Source organism: Pteropus alecto, unplaced genomic scaffold (assembly GCF_000325575.1).
Source record: "Pteropus alecto unplaced genomic scaffold, ASM32557v1 scaffold71, whole genome shotgun sequence".
NCBI lineage: Eukaryota > Metazoa > Chordata > Mammalia > Chiroptera > Pteropodidae > Pteropus > Pteropus alecto.
In genome coordinates, this window is record NW_006433024.1 from 19,639,958 (window position 1) to 19,654,271 (window position 14,314).

The following is a 14,314-nucleotide window of genomic DNA, read 5'->3' on the forward strand; positions in this document are numbered from 1 at the left end:
CCAGATATGGAACATCTTGGGAGACTGGTATAGTTAATGCAAACTTTATTTATAAAAGACTCTTAAATTAGTTGTATCATGCCATGCATTCATACAGAACACAGTGACCCTTCAGGGCTACAGGGAGAAGAGTTCACAAACTCAAAGGAAAACTATTAAGAGTTTCTAATAGTTAAAAGCTAGGAAAGATTAGGACAACTTTACAAATGAGCAATTAAAAAGAAAAAGAAAAAGGATATGGAAACTAGTCTGAGTTGAGGGTAGCTGTTTACAAGTCTGTACACTAAACTAATACACAGACAGTCTTCTAGAGAGGCAGATGCTCACGGAGAAGCAGAGTATGTACAAACACCTGTGCCACGACGACTCCTCCCCAGATCCACGGTATGATACATACAACCAGTCCGTGTACACGAGGCCCGCCGAGGCCACTCTGAACTACAAGGACTCTAGTTTAGTAAACTAAAGCTGCAGGGGCCGGGAGGGGGGCAGCTTCATTTGCGACTGCTCTTTATTCTCTCCAGTCTTTTTTTCAAGTCATCAATGTTAGCTGTGGAGGAGGAGGATGTGGTCACAGTTCCTGAAGAGTGGGTCTGGTTAGAATCCAGGTCTGAGTGCTGGTGCTGCTCCCGTGACTCCCGGAGCTGAGATAGTTTGCTGTGCAGCATATCTGTGGAAGAGGCAACAGTAGGAACTGCTGGTTTGGAGAGCAAAGAGGTCAACGGAGGTCGGTCATCTTGCTGTCGAGAAAAGAAGAGACATTGTCTAACCAGGTCAAGAGGCGGCTCTGGAACAACATATATCAAAACTGGGCCACTTCTCCGGGCCGGCCTGTCCCTGACCTGCTTGTCACTGCCCCCACCTCCCCGACCCACACAGATGGAAAGGAGCAGTACCTTTGTATTGTCCAGGCCACATCGCTGTCGGAGGATTTTTAGCCTTTCCAGGTAGACAGAGGGTCCTACCTCTTCTCCATTTGTGTTACCTATGGAGGACACTGTGCTTGTGGCAGGCACACATGTGACCTCCATCTGAGAAGAGATGCCTAGAAATGTAGAAAGAATATTCAGATATACACACACCCCACTTCTAGTCTGTCTTCATTAATCTGCCATTAAAGGGACGATTTGGGGGCTGGAAGATCACCACTGTACTTGAAGACTAAAAAATCCACAAGAATCCACCTGGAGCTGGTGATAGAGGTATCTAAAATATACAAGGTTAAGCTTAGTGAGAACTTCAAGAATTGATACAGAAGAGCAGGTGCAAGATGGGCCATCCACCTACATCCTGGGCTATGCGGGGCTGTACATCTAAAACCCCACAGCTGACCTGGGCGATCCAAAAAAGCCTAAGCCACTCCTGAGTCTATGGTCAGGGCCCGACTGAAGAACCTAAGGATTTTAAATGTTGGCAAGAATTAGACCAGGTTCGGACCAGGTGACACACAGGGGAAAGCTCTTATTCAAACTGGGGAGGAGAGCAAGGAGCTCAAGGCTACAGTATATTCGTGAGGAAAAAAAAGAAACTGAGATGTCCAACAAACACCCAAGGAAGGGCTAGATTCTGGAGCATCTGTAACCCCCAGCACTGAGATCAATATTCTAGTAGAAGGGAAAACCAAAAGAATTCATCACAGTTCCTAAGTTTCTCAAAAGAAACAATGACAATATTCAGGCATTTAAAATACCCCATCTGATATCAATGAAAATATTACATAAGGCAAAAATATCAAGCACTTAGAAGATACAATCCCTCATTGTAAGCAGAAAAGTAAAACGGATTACTGTGTGGAAAAGGAATCTTTCGATGTAGATGAGGGTGAAAAATGAGTGAAGAATGATGGAAAAGCTGCAGTAATGGATGCTTGAACATATTAAGCACTCAGTAGTCAGTGAGGTCACAGGCTGGTGTTATAGATGTGCTGTTTAGGTCAAAAGCATCACTCAAATATTGAACGTTGCCAGAAAGGGCTTTGGAAATGAGAAAAGGAGGTCCTACCTGATCGACCCACACCCGGTACGTCCGCATGGGGCATGCTATTACACATTCTGCTCACTGTGCTTTAAAAAAACCTCTTCAAGTGTTAAAAACAACAAACAAAAATGACTTAATAGAACATAAGTGAAGCTTAATCCTAGCTAGATACGTGGTGAGACAGAACACAACTGGAATCTGAAAACCACAAAGGAACGTGGTTTCATGGGCAAACAAGCCCTAGAAGGTAGGAGCAGGCGGAGTAGGTGAGCGTCCCTGCACTCAGAAAGACAGGAACACAGGGCGAATGCGTGAGCTCTGCTCTGTGCCCACTCTGTGCCACTTTGCAGCTGCATCTTTCCTTCTGCCTCTGGATCCTGTGAGCACTAATTCTCAGATGCTGGCTTTTTCACCATGGGAACGTGAACATTCAGCTTAACATTAGGATAAGCATTCATTCATATCATTCAACAAATACCTACTGAGTGTTTACTATGTGCCAGGCAACAAAACAAAAATCTTTACAAAATTCTGGCAGAGACAGACATCAAACAACCTAATAAATACTACATTATATATGTTACAGACGGTTAAGTGCTATGGGGAGAGGGGTAGGCTAGAAGTCTCAGAGATAGTGGTATTTGGACAAAGACTTGAAGGAGGAACGGGAACTAGCTACAAGGCTGTCTTGGGGACGAGCAATCTACACGTAGAAACAGTCAGTCCAAAGGCCCTAAGAAGGTATATGTCTGGTGCGTTCCAGGAACAGCAAAGGGGCTGGAGTGGAACGAAAATCAGGGAGAGAGTAGCAGGAGCTGAGGTTCTAGAGGTATGGAGGTGGGGGGTAGGGCTTGTAGACTTTTGTAAGGCTTTTTGCTTTTGCTGAAAGGGAGAGCCTTGGGAAAATGAGAAGTGTTATTTTGATGCTATGTGTGGAAATGAATATAGGGAGGCGGGAGTGGAAGTGGAGATCAGACAGGAGGAGAGTGTTACTACAATCCAGGGGAGAGAGGGCATTCAGACTACGGCAGTGGCGGTGAAGGTGATGAGAAGTGTGGGTGGATTCTGCATACAGTCTGTAGGTAGAGCTAAAAGGATTTCCTGACAGAGAGGAAGAGAAGGCTCAGAGTAAATGAAAAGGATGAAGTTACCATCAACTGAGAATGCAAATGGAGGTTTTGGGCGAATAGCAGGAGCTTAGTCTTCAACATGTGGAGTTTACGATGTCTGCTAGAGACCCAAGTGAAGATGTCATGCAGGATATGTAAGCTGATATCACGAAGGACATCTGAGCTGGATGTCAGACATATGGGACAGCAACATTTAAGAGTTCAGGGACAGGAAGAATCAGTCAGAAGCCCAGGAGGAACAGCTAGTGAGGTGGGAGGAAGCCAAGACAGCAGGTGAACCAGAAGTCCTGGGGAGAAACTGTTTCAAAGGCAGGAAACAATGCCATTTGTCAAACACTGATGATGGATCAAGGCAAGTGACAGAGTTGACCACTGTCTGTAGCAATGTGGCCATCACTGGTGACCATTCAGTATTAAGGTGAATGGTTATAAATTTAAACCAATCAAAATCCCCAGTTCCTGAACTGGGAGCTACTTTGAGCTTATTCCTTGAGCTACCAGAGGAAACCATACCTGTTGAAGTGGGAATACGGCCTTTGCCCTCCCTCTCCATCTCAATCACCCGAAGGCCTCTCTCAACATAGCTCTGGAAGAACTGTGAGGAATTTTTCAAAAATGGTTCGATGTCAGCATCTGAATATTTCTTCTTATATTCATATAACTCTGCTAGGCCCTGGTTAACAACAAGAAAGGAGGGGTTGGATATTAGTTTTCCATAAAGCAGATCCCCATTTCGTTCAACCCTTGCCCTCTCACCTCTTTAGTATTCTCTTTAGAGCCAATCTTCTTAAAAATCTCAGCTAAGAAATCATTCACTTTGGCCTTTGATGATTTTTCATCCTGAAAAGTTGAAAGACAAGGCAGGATTGGCTGGTTAGACTTATTAATCAGGAACGAATGGTTGGATCCGACCTTCCTGGTATGTTCCAGCAGATAATAGAAGGTCCTACACTCCAGGGTCTGTAGCTGACCCACTAGCATCCTGGGTTACTGAATGTCTCCAGTCTCAGGTTGTCAACTACACTTGATGGGAAGGACCTGGCCCATTCCTCCCTAATTAAATAGCACTCACAGTGGATTTACCTGGCAGCCAATGCTTTAGGCACAGACAAAGAAACCTTTCTTGGGGACCAGGAAGCACATAGTTATAGTTTATATTTGAAAATTTCAAGGTGCACATGGATACAGCACCACAGCAGGAGAGTGACAGGATCAAGCCCTGAGCCTTCACCTTAGGCCCTCAGACAGACAGGCTCCAGTGGTCTTTGACAAGATCACTTCTGCACAACCTCAACTCCCTTAATCTTTCAAATCAGGACACTCACGATTCGAGATGCTCCCTTTTCTGTTTCCTTATCAGACTTGCTCCCGGCCTGGTCCATACTGTGCTTCATCATCCGGCAGAGGTGGGCCTCCAGCTCAGACTCGTTCTTATTGTCAATCATTGTTAGGTGGTCTAGGATCTGAGGGAGACACATGCACATTCAAATGGCAGCAATGCCATTTCCATCATGTTCTCTCAAATTCCTTCAGGGACTAGATGCTGTTCTCACTCACCTTGGGCCCTTTTAATTTGCATAAAGTGTGCAGCAGTGTCTTTAGGGTCCTTATGGGAAATTCACTTTTGCATTGCTTCAGTTTCTCTTTGGGGAAGACCTTCATGAAAATGTGTATATCCAGGAGAATTCTGTCCAGATTAATGCTGTTGATGGTATCAGGCAACAGCCGAACCATTCTCCAGAGACACTATTGAAAAAAGAAACAAAAGTTAGAGGGAGTAACTGAAGAATGAGGATCACTTCTGTCACCATTCATCTTAAGTCCAGGAATATAAATGAAGCACATCTTATCTTTTAAGCGTGGCTGGTAAAAGTGAACGATTTTACTCACTTCAACCATGTCACTGGCTAAAGTGTAACAAGTCATCCGAGTCATCTCCACTCCTCCCACCCACTCCCCAGAGACAGGGGCCTTAAATCATAAGAAAATGTGGAAATTCTGTCTCAGGTTTGCTTGGGTTCATACTGCTACTCAAATCTAACACAAGGAGACAAAATATTTTACACTTCCTATAGGGTTAACAACAGTTATGGAAATGTTCACTTGGAGTTCTTCCATCAAAGCCAAAATATTACAAGGCTATATATATCATTTTCTCAAATAGAAATGAAGTTTCCTTTGGTTCTAGGAGAACTGGTGATATATTTACAAAATAGCTCTTCCTTTTCACCGAGGCCAGGAATTGTTTAGGTCTGACTAGGAGTATAAATTGGAGGAAGGGAAAATAGAGACCAAATGTATTTTTCAAATGTGTCTTGTTTTCATTTATCTATGTCTTAGTTCCAACACCTCTTTCCCGATACTTTAATAAAGTTTTGCATCTCTGAAAGAAAAGACATCAAATTATTTCAACTTTACCTTCATAACAAGCTCTGAGAATTTAGGAGAACTGGCTGTTGCTAGCAGGCTGTCTTGGAGCAAAACAAGTAGGGCACTAGAGGAAAAAAACAATAGCATTAATAACTTGAAAATCTGCATTCCAATTCAAATCAGTAACTGAAAGGCCAAGTGTAAATATTCTCTATTCATCTAATAAATTGAGAGCTCATGGATCAAGAACTGTCTTTGACATTCAATTATTAAGAAAATAAACATCAATCATTTAAGCTTCATAAATTATCACTTGGTTAATGGTAAAGTTTGTCACTATTTTTCATTGTTACTGATAGCTGAGAAAGAAAGAAATTTACATGAGAGAGGAGGTAACTGACAAATTTTATAGTCCTGTTCTAGAAAACTCATGATATTAGCTGGCTTACTAAGTTGATACAAGTTTTAGCTGTTGTCCAGGCTGTAATATCTTTGGTTCTTGAGGAAAAGAGTAATAAATCGACTTCTTGGGCAAATCTAAAATTACAACTGATCTAGTGTCTTCTGGTTTCTACGGGTAGATAAAAGAGAGGCTGTCCTAGGCTGTAATGCTGAGAGTACAGATATACCTCAGGATGTTGGTCTGGTCTGACTTCTCCAGAACCTTCACCACCAAGAGGTTCACAGAGCGGATCACCTGTTGTCCTTCCTCCAGATCCTCAATCCGAGAATCCAGCATTAAGGTGATGAGGCCGTGCATCAGGTCTTTCAGGACTCCAGTGGAGGCCTCCCGGGCCAGGCTCTCTATCTGAAACAGCTACCCAATCGTAATTGTGTTAGAGAAGTAATGGAACTCAATATACAAAGCAAGGAAGATAAACATGGGTGGCTATTCTCGTAAACAATTATACTGTATTAAATTCAGAGTATTAGGAAAAATAAAAATCACACTTCTCCCAAACTCTAATAACAGCCATAATTAATTGGTGTGCTTCCTTCCTGTTATAAAAGCATTTTTACTGTAAGCAGCTATATGTGAAAAGCCAGGTAGGGCCCACCATGCCTAATGAAGAAACTGGCAGGAAGCAGAATTCTAGATAGTGTGTAAGCATTCTACTTCGTATCCTAACAATAAGGCAAGCTGGAGTGTTGTCCAACATCCATCCAGTGGGAGTAGTCAGTAGCATGCATGTAAATTTCTACAAGTGACATAGGACTCACTGGAACATCTACACTAACTCAGGCTTTAGAACCTGGACAGAATGAAAGACTAAAGGGAAGCATGTAATCTGCAGAGATGCCCTTACCGAAATCATGTTGCCAATGATACAGCTATACAACTTGATGATCTCATCCTTCTCCAATTTCTCATCTGCCATATGTGTGTTGTAGATGAGTCTTAGCTGCATGAATGTGGCTATCAGAAACTGATCAATATGGCCAGACATCGCTTCGGCTTTGTCTTCCTGTCTCAGGACCTCATCGATCTGCAACAAAAATCCAAGATGTATTTTCCAAGTTTCATACTTCTAAATAGCAGGAAGACACTACAAGGGATATCTCTGCAATATTTATTAGCAAAGCATTTCCAATATCTCACCTTGAAAAAAACCCAGTCACTCTACACATAAATAACTAGTCCTTAGGGATTCAATAATTCAATACGTACTTACTTATTTAGCAAGTTACTGTTAAGGGAATTAGTTGCCCCTTCTAAGAGTCTAGTTTAGGAAACAATAATTCCTATGTTTAAATGTCTAACTTATTAAAGAGTGTTTTTATATCATTCTCTTATTTGATCACTCCAGCAGCTATGAGAGGCAGACAGGGTTGAGAGTAAGATCTCCATTTACCAGATGAGAAAAGTGAGGTTCAGAAAGATCAGATTACTTAGTTCAAACTCAAAACTCGTTTCCCACATCCCGACCCCGTGTTCTTTTTGGTTTGGTACACTGGTTGCTGCTAATGGTGAAATGTTACTATGTATTTCCTATTCATTACTGTGGAAAGATCTTTATTTTTATGATTAAATAAATAACACCCTGAGACAACCATGTCGATCCTCAGTGACCATCTTTTCATGCAAGACTGCCACACTGCACACTGCACAACTCCAGGGCGTACCATTTATACAGACTACAAGGCGAATGGTGCCCCCTGGTGTTGAGGAAGCCATTTATCTCTTTATATAGATGTATACCCCATACAGAAGCACATACAATTTTATATGACTGGGACTGTTGAACAATGCTGTTTCAACATGGACACCATAAAAATATATATATATATTTTTTTCGGGGCGGGGAGGGCTTACTACTCTTTTTCTAAGGTAATTAACATTTAATAACCTGGTATATATTCTTTCATGTTCACAGAATCATATACAACCACATATTCACATATACATAGAGTCAAGATTTAGGGCATCGTTTATTCTATAAGAGCATTATGTATATGTATATGTATATGTATATACTCTGCATTCAGCTGTTCTAACTCAACAGGAAATTATGAAAATCTCTAAAGTAGACAAGAATACAGGCATATCTTATTTTATTGTACTTCATAGACGGTACACTTTTTACAAATCAAAGGCAAGATCCTCTACTAGCAAAAAGATCACAGTCTGCTTTATTGTGATACCAAAATTTACTCAATCGTTTCCCTTAGTGATAAACTTTCAATGTGTTTCCAGTATGGTTATTTTGTCCACTATAAATAATGTTACAATAAACATCTTTTGTATATACCCTAGTGTATGTTTTTATTTCTAAAAGAAAGAGTCCCAAGAGTATAACATTTTAGTCTGAAGGATAAAGCATTTTAAATTGTGGTAAAATAATTGGAAAAGAGTATGGAGTTTCCTCAAAAAACTAAGAGTTGATCTACTATATGATCCAGCAATCCCTCTACTAGGTATTTACCCCAAAGACTTAAAAACCCATATCCGAAAAGATATTTGCACACCGATGTTCATACCAGCACTATTCACAGTGGCCAGGACATGGAAGCAACCGAAGTGTCCTACGATAGATAACTGACTAAAGAAGCTGTGGTACATATATACAATGGAATATTATTCAGCCATAAGAAGAGATGAAATACTGCCATTTGCGACAACATGGATGGAACTCGAGATAATCATGCTAAGCGAAATAAGCCAGACAGAAAAAGTTGAAAATCATATGATATCACTTATATGTGGAATATAAACCTAAAAGCAACAAATGAACAGGACAAAGAAACAGAGACTCATGGACATGGACAATGGACTAGTGGTTACCAGAGGGTGGGAGGTGGAGAAGGAGTGGGTAGGTAGGTAGTTGGTTAAAGGGAGTCAAATATAGGGGGACAGGAGGAGAGTGAAGTGGGTAAAGGGGATCAAATATATGGTAGCTGAAGGAAACTGGACTTTGGGTGGTAAACACACAATGGAATATATGTCAAATTATAATGTACACCTAAAAATTATGTAATTGTATTAACCAATGTTACCCCAATAAACAATTTAAAAAATAAAATAAAAACAAAAATAAATTGTGGTATAATAGATATTACTATACTGCTTTCTTTAAAAAGGCACTAACACGTATTCACATTTCTACACTTAATGCATGAGAGTACTTTTTCCAGCATCTCTATCAGCTATATGTGTTACTATTCTTTTTACTTTTTGCCACTTTGATGGTTTAATCGTATTATCTTATTGTTACTTTAATTTGCATTTCTGTGGCTGGGGAGGGCTTGGCTGGACATTTCATGTATTTACTGACCATCTGAATATCTTCTATGACTTGTCTATTCATATTCTTGGGTCATTTTTCTATTGGGGTCTCTTTTTCTCAAGAGTTAATAAGAGCTTTGTTTATGTAGCCAGTAATCCTTTCTCAGTCACATGGGTTGCAAATATTTCCACAATATATCCTTTGTTTATTGATAGTATATGGTAAATTTCTCTATAGAGTCAAATCTTAAAATTTTATAAGATCAAATTTTTCTTTTTAGCTTCTGGGTTTCCTTCCTTCTTTTTTAATGCTCTCCCCAAATTCCTTGGTTATTTAAAACTATTTGGTGGGGAGATCAGTCATTTCTAGTTCCCACAGGGTTACATGCATGGTGTCTTTCCACATCTATCTTCAGTTCCTTCCTCATTCCTGATCCTTACATTTTTGCTCTCTAATCAAGTTAGTAGATTTGTTTTTATTTTTATTTTACAAGAACCAGCTTTTATTTTAAAAATCTATTTCATGAATTTCATCTTCATTTCTTTTCAAATTTATTTTTATTTTTCTAATTTCCAAAGATAACTACTAGGTTTCTTTTTTTTTAGCCTTTCTTCAATAAGAAATGCATTTCAGGCAATATATTTTTCTGAGTTCAGTAGTTTTAGAGTGAAATGCTTTCCTATTTACTATTAAGAGTTTTGATTTATAATTTTAAAAATATTTAAGTTGCTTGTATTCACATTGTATAAAATTTTTTTCAATTATAGTTGGCATATGTTTCAGTTATACAGCATAGTGATTATAGATCTATATAACTCACAAAGTGATCACCCCACTAAATCCAGTACTCTTCTTATTACAATATTAAGTTTTCCTTATGCTACACTTTATATCTCCATGTCTATTTTGTAAGTATCCATTTGTACTTCTTAATCCCTTTGCCTTTTTTCACCCCTTTCCCATCTAGCAGCCTGCAAAATATTCTCTGTATCTGAGTTTATTTCTGTTTTTATTTTATTCTTTAGATTCTACATGTATGTGAAATCAGGTGATATTTGTCTTTCTTTATCTGACTTATTTCATTTGGCACAATACCCTCTAGGTCCATCAAGGCAATATGTTTTTCCATCCCCTTCCTTTTAGTCTGTGTGTGTCTTTTAATCTGAAGTAAGTCTCTTGTAGGCAGCATATGTAGGGGTCTTGTTTTCTTATCCCTTCAGCCACTCTGTCTTTTGGTTGGAGGACTTAATTCTTTTTCATTTGAGGTACTTGATAGGAATGTAGTTATTACCATTCTTTATTATTGTTTTTGATACATGTTTTTTCTTCTTAAAGAAATTCCTCCAATATTTCCTGTACTACTTGGCTTGGTGGTGATAAATTCCTTTAGCTTATTTTTGTCTGGGAAGCTCTTTATCTGTCCTTCAACTCAAAATGATAGCTTTGCTAGATAAAGTATTCTTGCTTGTAGATCCTGGGTTTTCATCACGTTGACTATTTTGTGCCTGCATAGTTTCTTTTGAGAAATCAGCTGCCAGTCTTATGGGTGTTCCCTTGTAGGTAACTAACTGCTTTTCTCTTGCTGCTTTTAAGATTCTCTCTTTGTATTTAACCTTTGGCCTTTTAATTATGTTGTGTCTTGGTGTGGGCCTCTTTGGGTTCATATTTTTTAGGACTCTGAGCTTCCTGGGGTTTACGTCTATTTCCTTTGCCAGGTGAGAGAAGTTTTTCATTATTTCTTCAAATAGCTCTTCGACTTCTTGTTTTCCTTCAGTTACCCCTATGACATGGATATTTTTACATTTAATTGTGTCCCCTAGACTCCTTAAATTATTATTATAGTCTTGACTTCTTTTTTCTTGCTGTACTGATTGAGTGTATTTGGCTTCCCCATCCTCTATATCAGTGATTTAATCCTCTTCTTTATCCACTCTGTTGATTCCCTCTAATGTACTCTTCATCACATCAGATGTGTTCTTCATTTCTGACTGGTTCCCTTTCATAATTTCCATTTTCTTTTTTTTTTTAGAAGTTCTCACTGAGTTCATCTATACTTGCCTAAGTTCATTGAGCATCTTTATAACCAATGTTTTGAACTCTGCATCTGTTAGATTGCTTGACTCCATTATTTCTGATCTCTGTTCTGTTCTCTCATGTGGTTTCTGCTTCTTTGTCTTCCCATTTTGGCCACCTTTCTGTGTCTGTTTCAATGTACTAAGCAAAGATCCTAAGTCTTTCGGTCTTATTAGTGTGTCTTTGTGCAGTAGGTGTCCAGCAGCACAGTCTTGAGAGGCATTCAGCTGCAGGTCAAATTTAGCCCAAGTCTGTACCCCTTTGGGGCCACTTGTTAAGATTCAGCAAGCAATCCACAGATGCTGTGCTTATAGTTGCCTCAAGAAACCACGCCAGAAACCAAGACCAGCTGCCATCAGTGTGAGTCTTGGTGCTGCTCAGAAAGGAATACTGGACTAGCAAGGACACAAATGGATATGACTTGGGTGGGGCTGCGAGTTGCTGGAGGCAGAGTTTCAGGGAGGGGCGACTTCTGTTATCCAGTTTGATGACATCAGCACACTGGGAGGGGGTGAAGGCTAAACAAAGGAACAATGAATACCGCAGGCACTTCTGCCTGGGAGAGAGCCTCGCCTCTGGCCCTTACTCCACAACTCAGCGTCCCCCTGTAAGTAGTCCCTGGTGACACCCATGCAGCCCACCTGGCACTGGTGCTAAGAGTGAGGGAGTCCTTCATTGCAAAGCCACTCACAGACATGGCCCCTTTAAGAGGCATCTGCCACTGCCCCAGCCTGTCCCACTCAGCTGCTCGGACTGAGCAGCCTCACATCTTTGCCCCCTCCTACCTCCTACCGTTGCAGGGTGATTAATTATTTTTCTCTCTAGTTGTGGTGCTTCTGTTCATCTAGATGCCATGTGACTTTCTTTGCTGTTTACTCTGCTTCTGTCACAACTGTGATTTGGTCACAAGAGGGATGAACAAAGCCTTTATCATCTACGCCATTTTTTCCTGTCTAATTTATATTTTTTGATTGGATTTTTTTTGGGGGAAGGGTGTTTCACATTTTTCGAAGCAAAAATTTTTTTGTGATATAAATGATTTATTAAAAATTCTGTTGAGTTATCAACAAAGAATTTGGTCAGTATATATTTTACTTTTTGCCTTTGTTGAGGTTTTCTTTGTGGACAAATATATTTATTTTTTGAAAATATTCAATGAAGATATGAGAAACAAATTATCTTTTCAGAGACTGTATAATTCTCTATGTATGCATATATTAAAGGTTTAACTTTCATATGGTACAATACAAATCCTGAAACAAACTCTACCCATGAAATAACTCCCTATTCCTACCCTCATAACCCCTGGTAAACACTATTCTATTTTCTGTCTTTATGTATTTGACTATCTTAGGTGTCTTATGTAAGCTGAATCATATAATATTTGTTCCTTTGTGCCTGATTTTACTTAGCATAATGTTTTCCAATGTTCATCCATGTTGCAGCATGTATCAGAATTTTATTCCTCTTCATTACTGGATAATATTTCATTGTATGTATACACCACATTTTGTCTAACCATTCATCTGCTGATGGACATTTGGGTTGTTTTCACCTTTTGGTTATTGTGAATGCTGCTGCTATGAATACTGGTGCACAAGTATCTGTCTGAGTCTCTGCTTTGTAGGAGTGGTCTGGGGATCTTTTAACTTTATGAGGAACCACTGAACTGTTTTTCACAGTGGCTGCACCATTTCAGGTTCCCACCAGCAGTGTAATTTATCCACATCCTTGCTAACGCTTGTTATTTCTCATTAAAAAAAAAAAAATCCTAATGGGTGTGAAGTGGTTACTTCACTGTGGCTTTGATCTGCATTTCCCTAACGTCTAATGATAGTGAACATCTTTTCATGTGCTTTTTGGTCCTTTGTATATCTTCTTTGGAGAAATGTCTATTCAAGTCCTTTGCCCATTTTTGAACTGGGTTTTGTTTTTTTTTGTCGTTGATAAATACTAATCTGTTATTAGTATATATTTTTTCTCATTCTGTAGGTTAGCTTTTCACTCTTGTAATATCCTTGGATGTACAAAACTTTTTAACTTTGATGAAGTTCAATTTAATTATTTTGTTGTTATTGTTGCCTATGCCTTTGGTGTCATATCCAAGACATATCTGCCAAATTAAATATGATGAAGATTTCCTCCTGTTTTTTCTTTTAAGAGTTTTATAGTTTTAGCTCTTATATTTATGTCTATGATCCATTTTGAGTTAATTTTTATATATAAGAGTCCAACTTCATTCTTTTGTGTGTGGGTAAACATTTTCCCCACCATGATCTGTTGAAAAGACTGTCCTTTCCCCACTGAATGGTCTGGTCACCCCTGTCATTCAGACCCCTGATTTGGTTTCTATAGTGATCTCCTTCAATCCATCTACTAAATTTTAAAATTCTGTAACCATGTTTCTTTTTTTTTGCTTAGAGGAATTTTTGTATGTAAATTCACCTTAAGTACTCTTTCTACTCCTCATTCCTCTCACCCTGTGGTCATCTTGGATCCTTCGGCAGTTTCATTTTGCCAGGATATTCCTGTTCTGGTTATTTTTATTTTTCTTCCCAGCAACAGGTCCTTTAAGGTGTGTTATTAATCCTTACCTATTCAGGATTCATTCTCAGGTCTGCCTTAATAATGGCAATCTGAGAATGGGAAATACAGCAGTTTCTGCCCTTGTAGGTTTGTGGTACACCAGCTGTCAGTCCTATGGCAAAGCACCAAGAGCAGGCATTTCTGCTCTTTGTTCTCTGAGGGTACACAACCAGAGACTTGCCAGTCTCAGACAGTGAATTCGGTCTTTTTGCTTAGCTCCCTGTACAGCTCCTTGGGGGCCTCCTATTAACAATCGAATAGGCCACCCTTGCCCCTCTTTCAGGGGATCTCCACAGATGAAGGGAGCTCTCTCCCCAGGAGTTCTGGTATGTTGATCCTCTTCCTTGGGCTCTGTACTATTGAACTTCAGATTCTCCTTAGGTCCATATGGAAAAAAGTCTTGTATAAGATAGAACTTGAGACTTGCTTACATACTTCACACATTACCTATCT

General features: G+C 39.5%; 1 protein-coding gene across 2 annotated transcripts in view; it reads right to left on the minus strand.

Moving 5' to 3' along the window:
- Positions 1-28: 28 nt before the first annotated feature.
- CKAP5 (cytoskeleton associated protein 5) overlaps positions 29-14,314 on the minus strand; it is an 87,554-nt gene continuing 73,268 nt past the window's right edge. Inside the window, exons 36-44 of one of the 2 annotated variants that reach the window (XM_006908096.3) lie at positions 6,785-6,964; positions 6,107-6,294; positions 5,526-5,601; positions 4,665-4,853; positions 4,433-4,570; positions 3,864-3,947; positions 3,621-3,780; positions 897-1,045; positions 29-740 (exon numbers count right to left, since the gene is read on the minus strand). In XM_006908096.3, the coding sequence (XP_006908158.1) occupies positions 495-740; positions 897-1,045; positions 3,621-3,780; positions 3,864-3,947; positions 4,433-4,570; positions 4,665-4,853; positions 5,526-5,601; positions 6,107-6,294; positions 6,785-6,964 (1,410 nt within the window). In that variant the 3' untranslated portion in view covers positions 29-494. The remainder of the gene's footprint in view (positions 741-896; positions 1,046-3,620; positions 3,781-3,863; positions 3,948-4,432; positions 4,571-4,664; positions 4,854-5,525; positions 5,602-6,106; positions 6,295-6,784; positions 6,965-14,314) is intronic. The other variant, XM_025044071.1, reaches the window with a different exon arrangement.